At 39.5% G+C, this 14,097-nt stretch overlaps 1 protein-coding gene across 1 annotated transcript in view; it reads right to left on the minus strand.

Moving 5' to 3' along the window:
• Positions 1–6,885: 6,885 nt before the first annotated feature.
• TUB (tubby bipartite transcription factor) overlaps positions 6,886–14,097 on the minus strand; it is a 35,897-nt gene continuing 28,685 nt past the window's right edge. The window contains exons 8-10 of the mRNA XM_009994258.1: positions 9,427–9,525; positions 8,830–9,001; positions 6,886–7,471 (exon numbers count right to left, since the gene is read on the minus strand). Coding sequence (XP_009992560.1) covers positions 7,338–7,471; positions 8,830–9,001; positions 9,427–9,525 — 405 coding nt within the window. The 3' untranslated portion in view covers positions 6,886–7,337. The remainder of the gene's footprint in view (positions 7,472–8,829; positions 9,002–9,426; positions 9,526–14,097) is intronic.

The raw sequence follows: 14,097 nt of genomic DNA on the forward strand, positions 1-14,097 counted from the left end.
CAGCAGGACTATCAAGCACTGGCCATATGTCAACTAAGAAAACTGCTAGAAAAGGCAGCTACCTCTCAACCAAATCAACTTGGTACACCTATTGCTACTTCAAAGATAATTTTCTTTGAGCTCAGACTACATATTTGAAAACATTTTAAAAATAGCTAAAAAATACCATAATGTTTAAGACACATCAGAATAAATGTGGTTCTACTCCTAGCCACTGAGGACAGGAATTCTCCCTAAGGAAAAGAACAGGATGGTAATAATTGGATTATCTTCCTATGCCCCCAGTCTGGAATGAAAACCTCCGGTTACGAGGTGCCAGAGCTCACAAACGTGCTTGAATGCTGAACTTCATAGCATGAAGCAGCCCACTGTCACAAAACAAACTGGTTTTGTGCACTTGTGAGATTTTCTGTGCTGGCAAAATAACCAATCACATGACACAGCTTTCCAAGACGTGGAGACTAAATGTCTGATAGAATTACATTTGCCTAGACAGTAAGAACAGAGTGTAAAAATATCCAAAAGGAGTGAAAATATCCTGTTATTCACAAAGTCACCATAAGAAAGCAACAAGATTTCTTATGTGATGTTCAAGAGTGCAAAAGAGAATTAAGGAAGTGCACTCTTGCAGAACTTTGGAAATCCCATCACTTACTTGTGTCCTGATCACACTGACAGATTCCTGCAGCAGATAGATCCTATGCAGTCTGGCAGCCTGCATAGGCCAAACTATTCTGCTTGCACAGATGGAGCTGCAGGATCAGGAATCCACTGCTTAAATGAAAGCTCAAGCTTCAAGACAAGCTTAGGAAAGAAAATGTTGAACAAATAATTTCCTTGTAATTTCACCAAATCTGTCAGCATTAAAATCAGCTAGATTCTAATGATAAAATCTATTAAAATGTTTATGACTTACATTCTGGTACTTTGAGAGAGTTCACTTTATGAATTACTGATACTTCAAATGGCATTGTGCTAACTGGGATAACCTCAGTAAGAAGCCACAGTTATAGGGTCAAACGTGAGAAACAGATTTCATTGTAAACATCCCATGTGAGTATAAAGGTAGTCATAAATCATGAGACTCATTGTTTTTAAATCAGATGTGTGTGACAGAGTCAAAGTCTACAGTAACAGTTTGGAATAGCTGAGTCACATTCAAGAAAAAAAAAACCCAACACCACAAAACACTCCAAAAGTATAAATAGGCAATTTGCAGCACAACCACCAAGTATCTCAGTTTGCTACATAAAAGCATAAATAGGCAGCTCCATGAACTGAACCACTGCAACGTGTTCAGGATTAATAGTTTTAAAACAACTGATGGTGCAAACTAAAACACAGCCAACAACACATCACTGTTAAGAAGGAAAAGTGCATCAGATGATTTGCCCTTACTGGTTTTTCTGCACACTGAGTGACCAAAAATGACAGAAAGTAAAAAAATTCATGCCTCACTGAAGTAATTGACAAGATTTCCATAGAATTCAACAGTGTCAAGATTTTACCCTAAGAGATTGGTTAGCTATTCAGTTTCTGCACAGGTGGCAGAAAACTGTTCATGTATTACTGTAGTTCCTTCAGTGAGAATTCAATACTTAGCACACCAACCACACCTTCTACCCACCAGCCTCAAAACATTCCCAAGAAGCTTCCCAGCAGAACAGGGACATAGGCAGGTCTGAAAACGATGATTTCCATTCCACTCATTGGAACTGAGGCACAAAGAGATTTGCACAAAGTCACACAGTCAGTTGGGATTAAAACCCACGTGACCCGATTCCCAGGCCTGTGTCTAACAGCTGTTAGACAGCCAAAGAGATTAGGCTGATGTTAACACAGATTTATGACTCCCCAGGATTTTTTTTTGCATGCAAGCAGTACCTAAGCACAGAACAGATGCAGGAGAATTCACTGGGTTCTGACTCTCAAGTAGGACTTCATTCCAGTTCATGGGCTAGCAAGCTTTTGTCAGAGTAATTTTCAAACTGCCATTGTAAACTTAAATAAAACAATTATAAGCTTTCAATGTTATTGAGTAATCCAATTATAAATTGAATAGGGTTTTGGTTTTTTTCCCCTCAAAATCATAAGCATAATTTTTCTGAACTGTGTCCCCTTCCTAAAACAATTTAACAAACCCGTGTACTGGTTCCATGAAACAGCTTCAAGACAGCAAGTCGATTCAAGCCTTCTCAGTGAAGGTATGGATAATCATACCCTCACTGAAAAAGAGGAACCTAAAATTTCTAGGCAGTTAAATAAAATACAACATATAAAATAAGTTTTAATGCATTTTCATCCAATATACAGGCATTTGTGAGTATCAGCTACTGAGCTATAGTTCACAGCAAAATAGGAAAACATCGATCTAGTTGTGCAAATCCCCCTCTTCATAGTTCCTTGGTGAGCAACAGAAATAACTGAAAAATATCTACATAATTAATTCCAAAAACTTACAGAGGAGAAGCCTGGAAGGTACATTTCATACATGAAGAGCAAGAGAAATGTTTTCATTAAGAAGCGCATACAAGAGAAGTCTGCATCTATAGTTAGGTTAATTCTGGTGCCACTTTCATAGATAAAAACTACTTTCTTCTAGTAATCAAAATGAGGCCTTTTGAGAAATCTTAGATTCATCAGCCCACAATTCCAAAAAGGTGACTGCTGTTTTATCATACGTGCTGTCTGTATTCGCCAAGCAAAGATACATGGTGAGAGACATTGGTGAGAACATGCTCCTATGGAACCAGGAAAAATCTGCCAAATGATGTCTTAGGAGAGCAACAGAATAGTGTGGGGGAACTAGTTAGAATGCCACAGGATCAAACCCAAAATCTTCCCCACTGGCACCTGCCACACATCAGGAGAAACTCTCTGCCAAACTCTCTGTGCAACCCCCTGTTTTATCCTACTAAAATAATCTGATACTGGTCTAGAGCCATCATCTCTCCAGGGCAAGAACTCGCTGTGTGACACCCAGTCCTTGTATCCTTATGTGAAATCAATAATAAATGAATAACAATAATTGTAAAAAGCTAAGATAACAGAACTGGGAGTGATTTTCTGTACTAAGGACTGGATCGATTTCCTTCTTTTTTAATGGACAGCACCCAGGTAGGGGTAAGATTTTTCAAGGTAGAAAAGTAGGTCTAATTTACTTTGAGAGACTGCTGATGTTTCTGCTTGTTGAAGGTCCCTCTTTTTGTTCATCAAAAGGGGGAAAAACCCACAAAGTTTGCACTGAATGGCATTGGTTCACCATGACCGATAAAACTCAGTGGTGTCTTTTGACTCCACAATAATTTTTTTAAGTTTTCAGCCACCAGATTTCATTACAGAGCCCTTTTCACAAAAAGCTCCTTCAGTTCTAGTAGCTCATGAGGACAGCCAGCTGGGAACTCCACACTACTGTAAGGCAACTTGAATAATGAGAGATTTGCCCAGCATTTATTACAACACCATTCACACAGATTTCTTAGCATCACAATTTGCAATAATGTCTACAACATCACTATTCTAAGTGCCACATATTATCCCACAAAAGTAAAGATGTCTAGCTTTTAAAAAATAAACTCTATTCTAGGGCACTGACACATTTCAACTCACAAAATCACTTTCAACCTTTTGAAAAAGGAGAAATAAGGCAGCACTACAAAGGGTGTCTGGCTAACAGTCTGCCTCCAGGCTTGTGGACACTTCTGCTCATTGACTTGCAACCAATGGTTCAGAAACTCTGCTTACAGAATGTTTACTGGAAAAAATTCTTATTATATTTTAGGCAAGCTTTTTTATCTGCTGCCTTTTAATGTGCTAATTTACTCTACAGAAAAGCCAAAGGGCCAAATTCATCCTTCTGATAAGGCTTCTATTGTAGGAGCATCACTGGATGTGGACTGAAGGCATTATTCATCTGTGGAGAGATCACCAAATAATATTGTCAAAATAAACACTTCTGAGTTGCACATCCGGGAAGATAAAAGGATTGTGAAGAGAATGAGAAGGAACAGAACATCAGAGATTAAGAAAATTAGATAAAGGGCCAGGAAGAAACTGTTTGATGTAAACAGAGTGCCAAGTTAGATTAAGAACTCTCATTAAAGCAGGCAGTATTTGCCTATAAGCAATTCAGGCAAGGAATTTGTTTACAACTCACTGCCAAAATCAACAGCAGATGCAAAAATCATCAATATGGGGACTTCAAATAATATCCAAACGCTCACTAGGGCTATGTGAAAGAAATACACAGCCATTATATTCTTTGTCACACTAAGTAAACAAGGCTATGCCCTGTTGCACACTGACATGCAGGCCTTGCAGAAGCTACAACAATTATAAATGTGCCACTGCAAAAGCAACTGCACTCAGAGCAGATGGTGATGGTTAAGTCAAAACCAAAAGAACCCAGTACCCTGCTCAATAACTGAGAGGAATTAGCATTTTGACAAAGGCCACAAGGCACAAATCCTATTGTAAATGAACCAGATTTAATGAGAGCTCCTCATTCCTCTTAGTCCCAGGTTAACATCCCCCTCTAGTGACCTCAATTTATGGTGGGGAATTTTTTTTTCAGCAGCTCACTGGCTGATACCCCTCTATGATTCCATTAAGATGCTGGGAGTCTGAGTCACCACTTTCCTCCTGGCATGCTTACAGGTCAACAAAATAACAACAACAAACCAAAACTAGCTGAGAAGAACATACAGTGAGAGTGAAGTTACACAATGTGCTGGCAGAACTGTCCCAAGAAGCTGAACTCTCTGCCTTCCCCAGCTCCTAATTCTCACCCTTGTGCAGTTCACTGCACATGAGCTTCCTTTTCATGCCAATTCCCTGCGGGGCCATGATGCAAGTCAGCCCATTGTTATGATCCACAGTAAAAATAACCCTTCCTAAACCAATGTCACTACTCAAGGCAACAAACAGACTGCATATTTGCACCATAGGACACCTTGTTCCTTTGACACAGTGTTGTGAACAAAGAGAGGCACAAAGCTATGTCAGATGTCACCTTCTCGGGCGTTAAAGAAAACATGAGACTGGTGAGCCATGGAATCAAAGCCATGCAGATTCAACCTTCCCATGCTGCAGAGTTCTTGAAATCCATATCACACCTAAATGCCAGCAGTGGGAACTCCTGTCTGTTTTTGCAGTACTCTAAACAAAAAATTCTGGTTAGCATTTAAGCTAGTTTTTCAAGACTGGCATGGGGTAAAAGGGCCCTCTATGGTAACATTCAAAGTGAGATCACAGATGGGGATGTGAAGTGGTGGGAAATCACCAACTACAGGGGGAAAAAAAAAACATCCCTGTGCAAAGCTGAAGTACCATACTGCAGCTCAGGACTCAGCATTCTGATCATTCATTCAAGGAACTGGTTGCTCACTTCTCTCAAAAAAAGTGTGTTTATATTTTATATCACTGCATGGAAAGGTTTCTTGCAAAAAGATCTGAAAAAAAAATAACAGAGCCTCTTGTTACTTAAAGATTAAATTTGACAGGCTGAGTCCACCAAGAAAATACTGTTCAAAGCCAGCAGACTTTTTTTTTTCCTCATTGATTTTAACAAATATTAGAAAAAATGCTGACAAAAATTTTCATCTCTTATCTGAAATTTCCTTGTCTGTATACTGGGAAGGAGACCTGGAGGCAAATGTAGAAGAAGAGAGCATGTTTCTTTTATTAGTTGAAATTATACAGTCCAAATGGCACAACCTCTCCTTACAGCCTGTCCCCTATAGTCAAAAAGGGACTGACAGCTACAAGACATGCAGATTTGATCTCATTTTCTCATTACATAATCTTTGGTTGTGCAATGCAAGAGTCTATAAAGAATAAAAAGGAGGATGTGACTACACACAGTATAAAATGCAACTACATCTTCACCCACATTTCCATATCCTTCTGGTGAACTACATATAAATTCTATTACTTCATGTGCTGTTTAGGAAAACATTTATACAGAACAATGGCAGAAAAACTCATTATTTTTAAAGGCATTTTACAGTGTGCTTTCAGTTGCAGGTCTTGGGTTTTGAGATGGTCAGAAGAGAAGAGAATGGCTTGTTCTTTGCTTGTGTTTTGAAATGGTATTTGTTTATCTATTCCAGGTAAATCAGGGAAAAAAAGAAACAAAAAGTCCACCCTATTTTAAGCTATTCTGTGTCCTGTCAGTGTCTGATTTGTTTGCAGCATACCCTAGATATGCCTAGAAGGATTTAGCTCAGTAGCTGGCACGTTTAAATTAGAGAACAACATACACAGTTTCAATCGCTTTCAAGCATTCTTACAATGGGAAATAAATATGAAAAGTAGTTGTTGCTGAAAGTTCAAAAAATGCAATCAACAAATTGCAAAATTGCAAAAGGCCAGACAGATTTAATAAAATATTTCCATTTACCTTCCTCAGCTTTACACAGCCTGTTCAAAACAGTAAGATTCTCTGCAGAGAGCTTTTATCCAACTGTTTATAACGCTTCATACAAAATATGTGTTTGAACTGCCACAGCAATACAAGGATATAAATTCTCAACACACGACATGCCAGATTCAACATAAGTTATGCTTTCTTGGCATCTAGACGTTTTCCTTTTCTGTACTCCAAATACATTTTTCATTCAAAACAAATTAAAAAGCATAGAGATGTTAGAACGTAATGACAGCTTAGAATTCAAGTGACTTGTGCAACGTTATTTTGTGCTTTCTACTTCTCCATTTCCTCCCACTGCAATTGAAATTCACCACGCCCTTCTACATACACAACAGCAATGTATCAAGTTCAGTCCAGTATAGGTTTTCAACCCTCCGACTTGGCTTTATACTACATAAGATCCTTGCAAATTCAAAAAAGTGCATCTTTCTTTTACGTTGGATGATGTGGAGCTCTGATTAGTCGATGTAGGAATGCAACCTTGAGGTATGACTGCAGCCTTGGAATAATTCTTAAACATAAAAAGGAGTATTTTGAGCGTTCACGCCCTCTCTGGAGTTAAAAAGACACCATTATAATGGTGCTCCTAGAGCCACGGTGCAGTACATCATGGCACATCTCCATAACATAACCAAGGACATGAGATAGAACTTCTATTTACACAAACTTGATGCCACTTCCAGAAAAATATGACAGAGGAAAAAAAAAAAAAAAAGAGAAAAAAGGAAAATATAATTTCCTGAATGTCCTGAATTTTTAGAAGATTCACTTTCTCTTCAGCAACAGAGTGGTCCTCCACAACTGCATTTTTCCCTGACCTGTTTAGCATGGACCGTAAGTGACACCAGCGGAACTGGGAATCATATGGCAAACTGCTTCCTTTGAGGGGATGCTCACCCATGCCCCTTTACTCACAAGCCAGCTTGCTGTCAAAACTTGAAAGGGCAATAGCAAAGGCTTGTAGCGCACACATTGGGTAGTTGTAGTCCATGGTGAACACATCCTCAGCCACCCGGCCAAACTGCATCACTATATAGTCAGCTGCAAGAGAGGTCATAAAAAGTGACAAAGCATTATGGGGTTTTTTTGCAGCCCTTACTAAGTCAGTATGCATTCCACATTATCCTCTGGCCCTGCTCAACAAATAAAACACGCTCACTCATCAAACTTTGCAACACTTACTCATGCAAGTGGGTGTGCTGACACCAGAGGGAGAAGCAAGGATAGCTTGAGTGAGGATCAGTTGAGTGATAAAGGATTGCAAGACTTGTTACTGTCTTCAAAATATGACACAGATAAAAAGTGCTCTTCTCAAACGCAGAGGGAAAACTGCTCTGGATAAAATGCTCAAGGCTTTTCTAGTCCTAGTGCAGAGTTTCACATGTACCAAAACCAACTAATCCTATTCCTACTTAACTTCAGGCAAGTGAACAAGCAAGGATAATGGGAGAAAAGAGGGCATGATTGCGATCTAGAACTACTTGTATCTCTCGGTTATGTCATATTCAAAAATTCTTCCTCAACTTTTTTTCCCTCTTACACTCTTTGTAAGAAAGATGAAATCTCAGCCTCATTCACAGTTTAAATATTTCATTGCAGAATCAGGTGCAATTGTTTCACCTTATAAAACGCAGCAAATGCATACACTCTGGTTTCAAACTCAGAGTTGCTCTCAGAGGCTGGAACACCCACTTTCACAGTTTTCAACACTGCCTGCACTTTAAGAACTGTTCTCCCACACTCTGCCTGCCTAAAGGGAGTGAGAACTGGGGCAGTATCATTCCACTTGAGCACTTGTTGCTATCCCTGCTCCAACGACTGTACCTATGCCTGAGAAAAGGGGAGGCTGTACACTGCTGGCAGAAAGCAACACACTGGTAATGTCTCAGTGATAGTGATGTGACAGGCAGTGCCAACATTTTCAGGGTGTTCTGTAGGACTCATGTTACAAAGAGTAATAACTGCAAAGTGGTTGTGCAGTGGGACTGGTCTGCCTGCCACCATCTCCAGCTGGGCAGTGTACAGGGACCAGAGTGAATGAAAAAAAACACAAGCAAGGGTTGTGTGATACAAGTGCTAGAGTGGAGTGATGCTGCCCCATGGTCCTCCTCTCTGGAAGTACCACAGAATTGAGACCAGAAACTAAATAGTTGCTCAGGTCACAAGTCAGGCAGCCAAAGGAGAAAACTAAGAAGGCAAAGAGCAGAATCACCTGTCTCCAGCACAAGCGTTTAAACACCCAACTTGCATCAGTGTCGTGGCGACAAGGCAGAGCAGCATTTTTTTGCCCCACAAAACTAAATTAAACTCACTCAGGTAGCAACAGTAAGGGCAGAATCACTGTCAGGCTGTGCATGCAGTGCTGTTTCTACACATGGCAGACAGAGAGCTTTACTTACGGTCGTTATCGTGAATAATTTGGAAGTTTTTCACTGAGGCTTGTGTGACTCGACCATGGAAATTTAAAACATAGGACTGGGTGTCATCATTCCAGACTGGAGTTTTGTTATGCAGCTCAATGACACTCTCTGTATTTTTATTCTGCCATCTTGCAAGAAGTGTCTCGTGTTCCTGCACGCATCACAGACACACACTTCAGTTTAATACTCTCATGAGACAAAGAATAAATTAATACAGAAAACCTGTTCATAAATCCTGGCCCAAAGACAAACCTGTCACCCTGAAGCCTCAAAACAGTATATTCGAATGAAACAGAGACCTCTGAGTTTCTCAAAGCAAATGTGCATTTGACTTCTTTCCATATCTTGGAAAAGGTTAGCTCTGCTTTCTGTTATCAAAAGACATTATTGTTTGTAGTGCTTTTGTGAGTCACAGAACTAATCACACATCCCGTTGTTCTGCAGTTGTTCAAATGCTGTTTTTTTTAACCTCTAAACCTTCAAAAATGAACAAAAAAACCCCAACAATCCCAAAACCCAACTCTAACAGAAAAAGAATTCAAGTAATTTTTATCATTGACTGATGGTATGACTTACATTTCGTGGTCTGATGGAAACTCTTTCATGGTCCATATTCATTCCTGGTATGATCACACTCATTTTACGAGGTCCCTTAAACCCCAAGACATTTGTTTCCTAAAAAATGTTTAGAGAAGAGTTCATCATATTCTGTATTCTTAATTTCTTCAACAGAGAGACACAGTGTCAGCCCAGGGAACTTATTTGTTAGTCAACTCAAAAAACATCTTGAAATGCTGCCTTCACTGGCACTGCCAAACATTAGAGCTTTGTCTTAGAAGCTCCAACAACAGGAAAAATGGAAATAGAGATGTTTCCAAAAACACCCCTAGCAATCGCTGCCAGAAACCTTCATACAATTATAAAAAAAAAATTCCTTTGTTGAAAAAAAGGATATGAACTAACCAGATTGCTTGGCTACTGCTAGATCCCAAAATAAAGTAGTTGTAATTTAAAAATCATAAAATGGTGTCACACATTTTTATGAGAAGCAAAATTAAATATATGAGACCAACTGAATTTATTCCAGAGCCAGCATAAAAGCAAACAAGAAGCTGCCAGTAAGAGCATCTGCTAGCAGTGCTGTGGTTTTCCAAGTCTTCAGATGTTATGCTTAGAGATGAGTGTTACCATGAATGCGAATTTCTGAGCTATGAAGGCAGGGAAATTGAAGAAATAACATGGGCAGCAAAAACAAAAGCATGGGAAATATAAGTTCTTCCAATAAACATGATTTCACACCTTTCTGACCAGCTTTTCACTAAAGCATTCCAGTATGGCACTACCCTTTCAAAATACACTAACTATAATCTAAATAATCTTGAAGTCTTATTTTCATCTGAGGCTTCTTTATTTTTATTTTTTTTTCCACAGAAGCAACTAGGGCCAAGTATTTCAGTAACTTTTCATCAACTTTTGAAAAAGGACAATATTTTCCAGCTTCTCTGAGTGAAATCTGACTGTGTGTTTTAGCATTAGCTCCAGTAAATGCTAAAGATATCACTAAACAGGGACATCCCTGAATATCCATCTCCTCGTGTTTTGTGGTACTTTTTTTTTTTTTCCAGTTCCCTGCACTTTTTCCCCCTCTACCTTTCCCAAGTGAAGGGCTGTGGGCACACACAAAGTAATCTCAAGAAGGAAATTCCCATTGGCACTATTCCCAGCAACAAACCACAATATGCCTACTGGGCACCCCCAAGGCTTCAGCTGGTGTGGCTCTACCACTGGGACATTCATAAGCCTCTGCTTTTATATATTGAATAAACGTGTCCTAAATGTAAAGAACATTAAACTTTTAAAAAAGATCTCTACCTTTACAAGCAAAAAGCCACACATCTCAACTGACTGGAGACATTTGACAATACTAGCCTAAAATTTACTTGTGCAGAAGTTTTGTCATCCATCAGACCTTTGAAACAGCCTTGGTTTCCTCAGCAAACTCATTAAAGATTTTTATGCATGCAAGAAAAATTCCACTGCATTATTTTACTGAATACTCTTGAAGCAATCCAGGTATATTCATATCTCTTTATAACTATATACATAAATGGGAACATTCTACCTTTTTCATTAATCATTTATGCCATGGCCTTTGGCAGAGTAAACCAATGTTATCATTTCAGTTGGTTCTGCACCATGGTGAGACTCAAACTAAAATGACTGCCAGCAGATTTTATAAAAGCACAGCAGAGGACAATTTCAAATAAAAGATTCATGCTTATGCTTATTTTCCACTAACTGCTGATGATTTTGGTCTTCTCTAAAATGCCCTACAAGCTCGTCTTTTCAACAAGCTGCAGTTATGCCATATACAGTTAATTTAGATTCTGACTGGTTGAAGACATTGTTCAAGGTAAAATTAAATAACAGTGCTGAATCACTTCCCTCCCAACAAGCAATATTATAGCTGAAAAATGGCACTATATTCTTTAGATATATTCTGAAACACTAAAATAAACACTTCTGTCAAATGATAAGGGGATGGTTTCTAGTTACACATTACATCAATCACCAATAATATCAAACATTTTATTGGCAAATGCTACCCTTTTGCTAAAATCAAGGTACAGAATTTAAATTCTACGAGCATGGAATATATGAGAAAAACAGTAGGGGCAAAAGAGGATCTTTAATTAAGATCAGGCTTTTCCAATCTAGCTGCATCCAAATAAAATGAATTCCCCTTATCTCTCATCTCTTAACCTGCTTCTCTTTCATTTTTCTCCTTCACTATTTTATGTGTGTAAATACAAGACTACAAATGGCATTATTAGAGGAACTTAGGCCAAGTTCTGATTTCACACCATTTCAATGCCACTGACAGTCTTGCTTTACAGAGGAGCTCAAAAGAAGGGTTGTTAGTTGGCAGAGCTCTACTGACTCAACCAGCACATCAGTGTTTTAAATCAGCTAAGGGCTTGGACAGTACTGCCCAGAAGCTGCTCCCTGTGCCTTAGCCCAGCTGTTTCAGCAGGCCTGAAAGAACAGAGCCCCTCCTCAGGGTTGCAATTTTACAGTACAGTTACACCTCCCTGCTTCTCTATAAATTTGCCAAGCGATTCCAAAAGCAGCCAGTAGGTGCTGCTGCAGGGTTATGAATACACCCGCCTGTCATCAGAAGGGAGAGTCAAAATGGTCAACAGCATCTGGTGAAACTGGGTTCCTGTACCAACTGTACTCCTGCTGCTTGAAAATTCCCTTAGGTGAGTTCCACAATGAAAGTTCTCAGCATGTTCATCCCACAGTTAACAGCAGATGCATCAACAGCTTCTGCCTGTATAAACTAGACCTGCTGAGGTGATTCTGCAGGTCAGGGTCAGTGAGTTGGTGGAAGTGGGTACAGCTTGCTGTCCAGATGGATACTTGATTGGATGAGCTGAGAGACATAGTGGTGCTTTCAAAGCATTGTTTATCTTTTCTTCTTTTTTTTCTTTTTTTCTTTTCCTGCAGGAAAAATCTCAAGGCAGGGATTAAAAGGCTGCCTTGGGACAAGGGTGTTAGGGGAGTTCTCCTTCTGGCACTTTGCTGTGGTTCTGCTGTGGCCAGGAACAATCATCTCACTTTAGCAAACCTGACCAGTAATGAAATATCATTCCTGTTTCCCTCTGTCCTCTAGCCATAGCACACCTGCAAGCCTGCTGCCTTTCTCCAGGAGTATCAAAATATCAATGGAAAGAGTAATTTTCTTATACAAATATACAAGTTTTAAACTGCTGATCTCAAAACTGACATATAAAAGCAGCTTATCTTAGCCACATTCTTCAAGCAGGGGCCTTGGTTCTGTTCTCTCCAACACTACCAACACAATGTCATTGTTGTTGATAGAAGCAATGCCCACATTTTTTAATATGTAAATTTTTTTAAAACAATATTTTGCTTTCTCCTTGCATTTGCAGTTTTCACCAGAAGACTGGTTGTCCAGATCCAGGGAATGGCTTTCTATATAAACCAGTGAAATTACTTTTTATGAAACATTTAAGTTCTCCAAGGAATTTAAACTGACATCACGTACTGGACTTTCTGGTTAAATTCCGCTGGCTGAATTTTCTGAAATTCTCAGAAAGTTTCAAATCCAACAGAAATGGAGGGATGTGTGTGTGTGTCTGTCTGTCTGTCTGTCTGCAACTGCAGGCCATGTGCCTGAGTAACAGCAGAAGCAAACAAATGCACCATTTACACTATCCTCATGGAAAACCTGCATTCTAAGCAGCAGGAAAATAATCAAGTAACAGTTAATACTGTCACCCCTCAATGCTCTCAGCACTTTGCATGGAAAGGAAGGATTTCTGCTTTCCTACTTGGGTGCTGAAAGCTTCCAGCCCCATTGCTCCCTGCATCCTGAAGAGCATCCAGGAGCACATTCGGTGCAGGGTATTTGCTGGGACATCAACCTGACAGAGCTCCAGGCATCTTTGATTAGAGCTGGGCAGGAACTTTTTGGAAAAGTGGTTCTTGGGTATTTTTTCAGAAGTTGTTGGTTGGTGAAAACAGAAAACTTGATCTAGCAGTGTATGTAACAGTTTTGACGAAGAGTTTCTTTGGGCCCAGAGATTTCAAGCCAGAAAGAACATCCTCACCAAAACAGTCATCCAGTAACCATGAAACAACAGCAACTGTGTCTCAAGCCTTGATTGTCTCCACTGCTCCTGTCAAATAATATTTACTGCCCTACAAGAGGCTGGTTTCTCTCATTCAGTTGAATTTTGAATTCCATTTGGGTTTTGTATGGGGTTTTTCCTACTAAAAAGGAGTTAGAGAGTTTTTAACCCTGTCCCTCAGGCATTTCTGCAGACATAGCTGTCCAGCTACCTGTGTTTTGGATCAGAAGCCTCCTTCAAAATGCCATTACAAACCTTACTTTAGTGCAGTAATTCCATATGCACAACTTTTCCAGTTCAGGAGGCTCCCTTGGATGGTACCTGCAGGCTGTGAAGCACCCTACCCCTTCCAGCAGGTTATGTCAAGGCTCCAACACCTTCTGACCAAAAACAAGAACTGGGAAACTTGTTTCTAAGCACATCTTTCACCTCTGCTTTCCACTGAATTTCCTGGTTTGCTCTAGCGAAGACGACCTGTTTGATTATATCACAGTATGAATACTGATATACATAATCTTAAGTGAGAAGGAAATTCTCTGTGCTGGAGAGTTTTGGAAACTGAACTGCCCTTTCTTGTGTATTTTGCCCA

The sequence above is a fragment of the Chaetura pelagica genome, unplaced genomic scaffold (assembly GCF_000747805.2).
Source record: "Chaetura pelagica isolate M959 unplaced genomic scaffold, ChaPel_1.0 scaffold153, whole genome shotgun sequence".
Taxonomy (NCBI): domain Eukaryota; kingdom Metazoa; phylum Chordata; class Aves; order Apodiformes; family Apodidae; genus Chaetura; species Chaetura pelagica.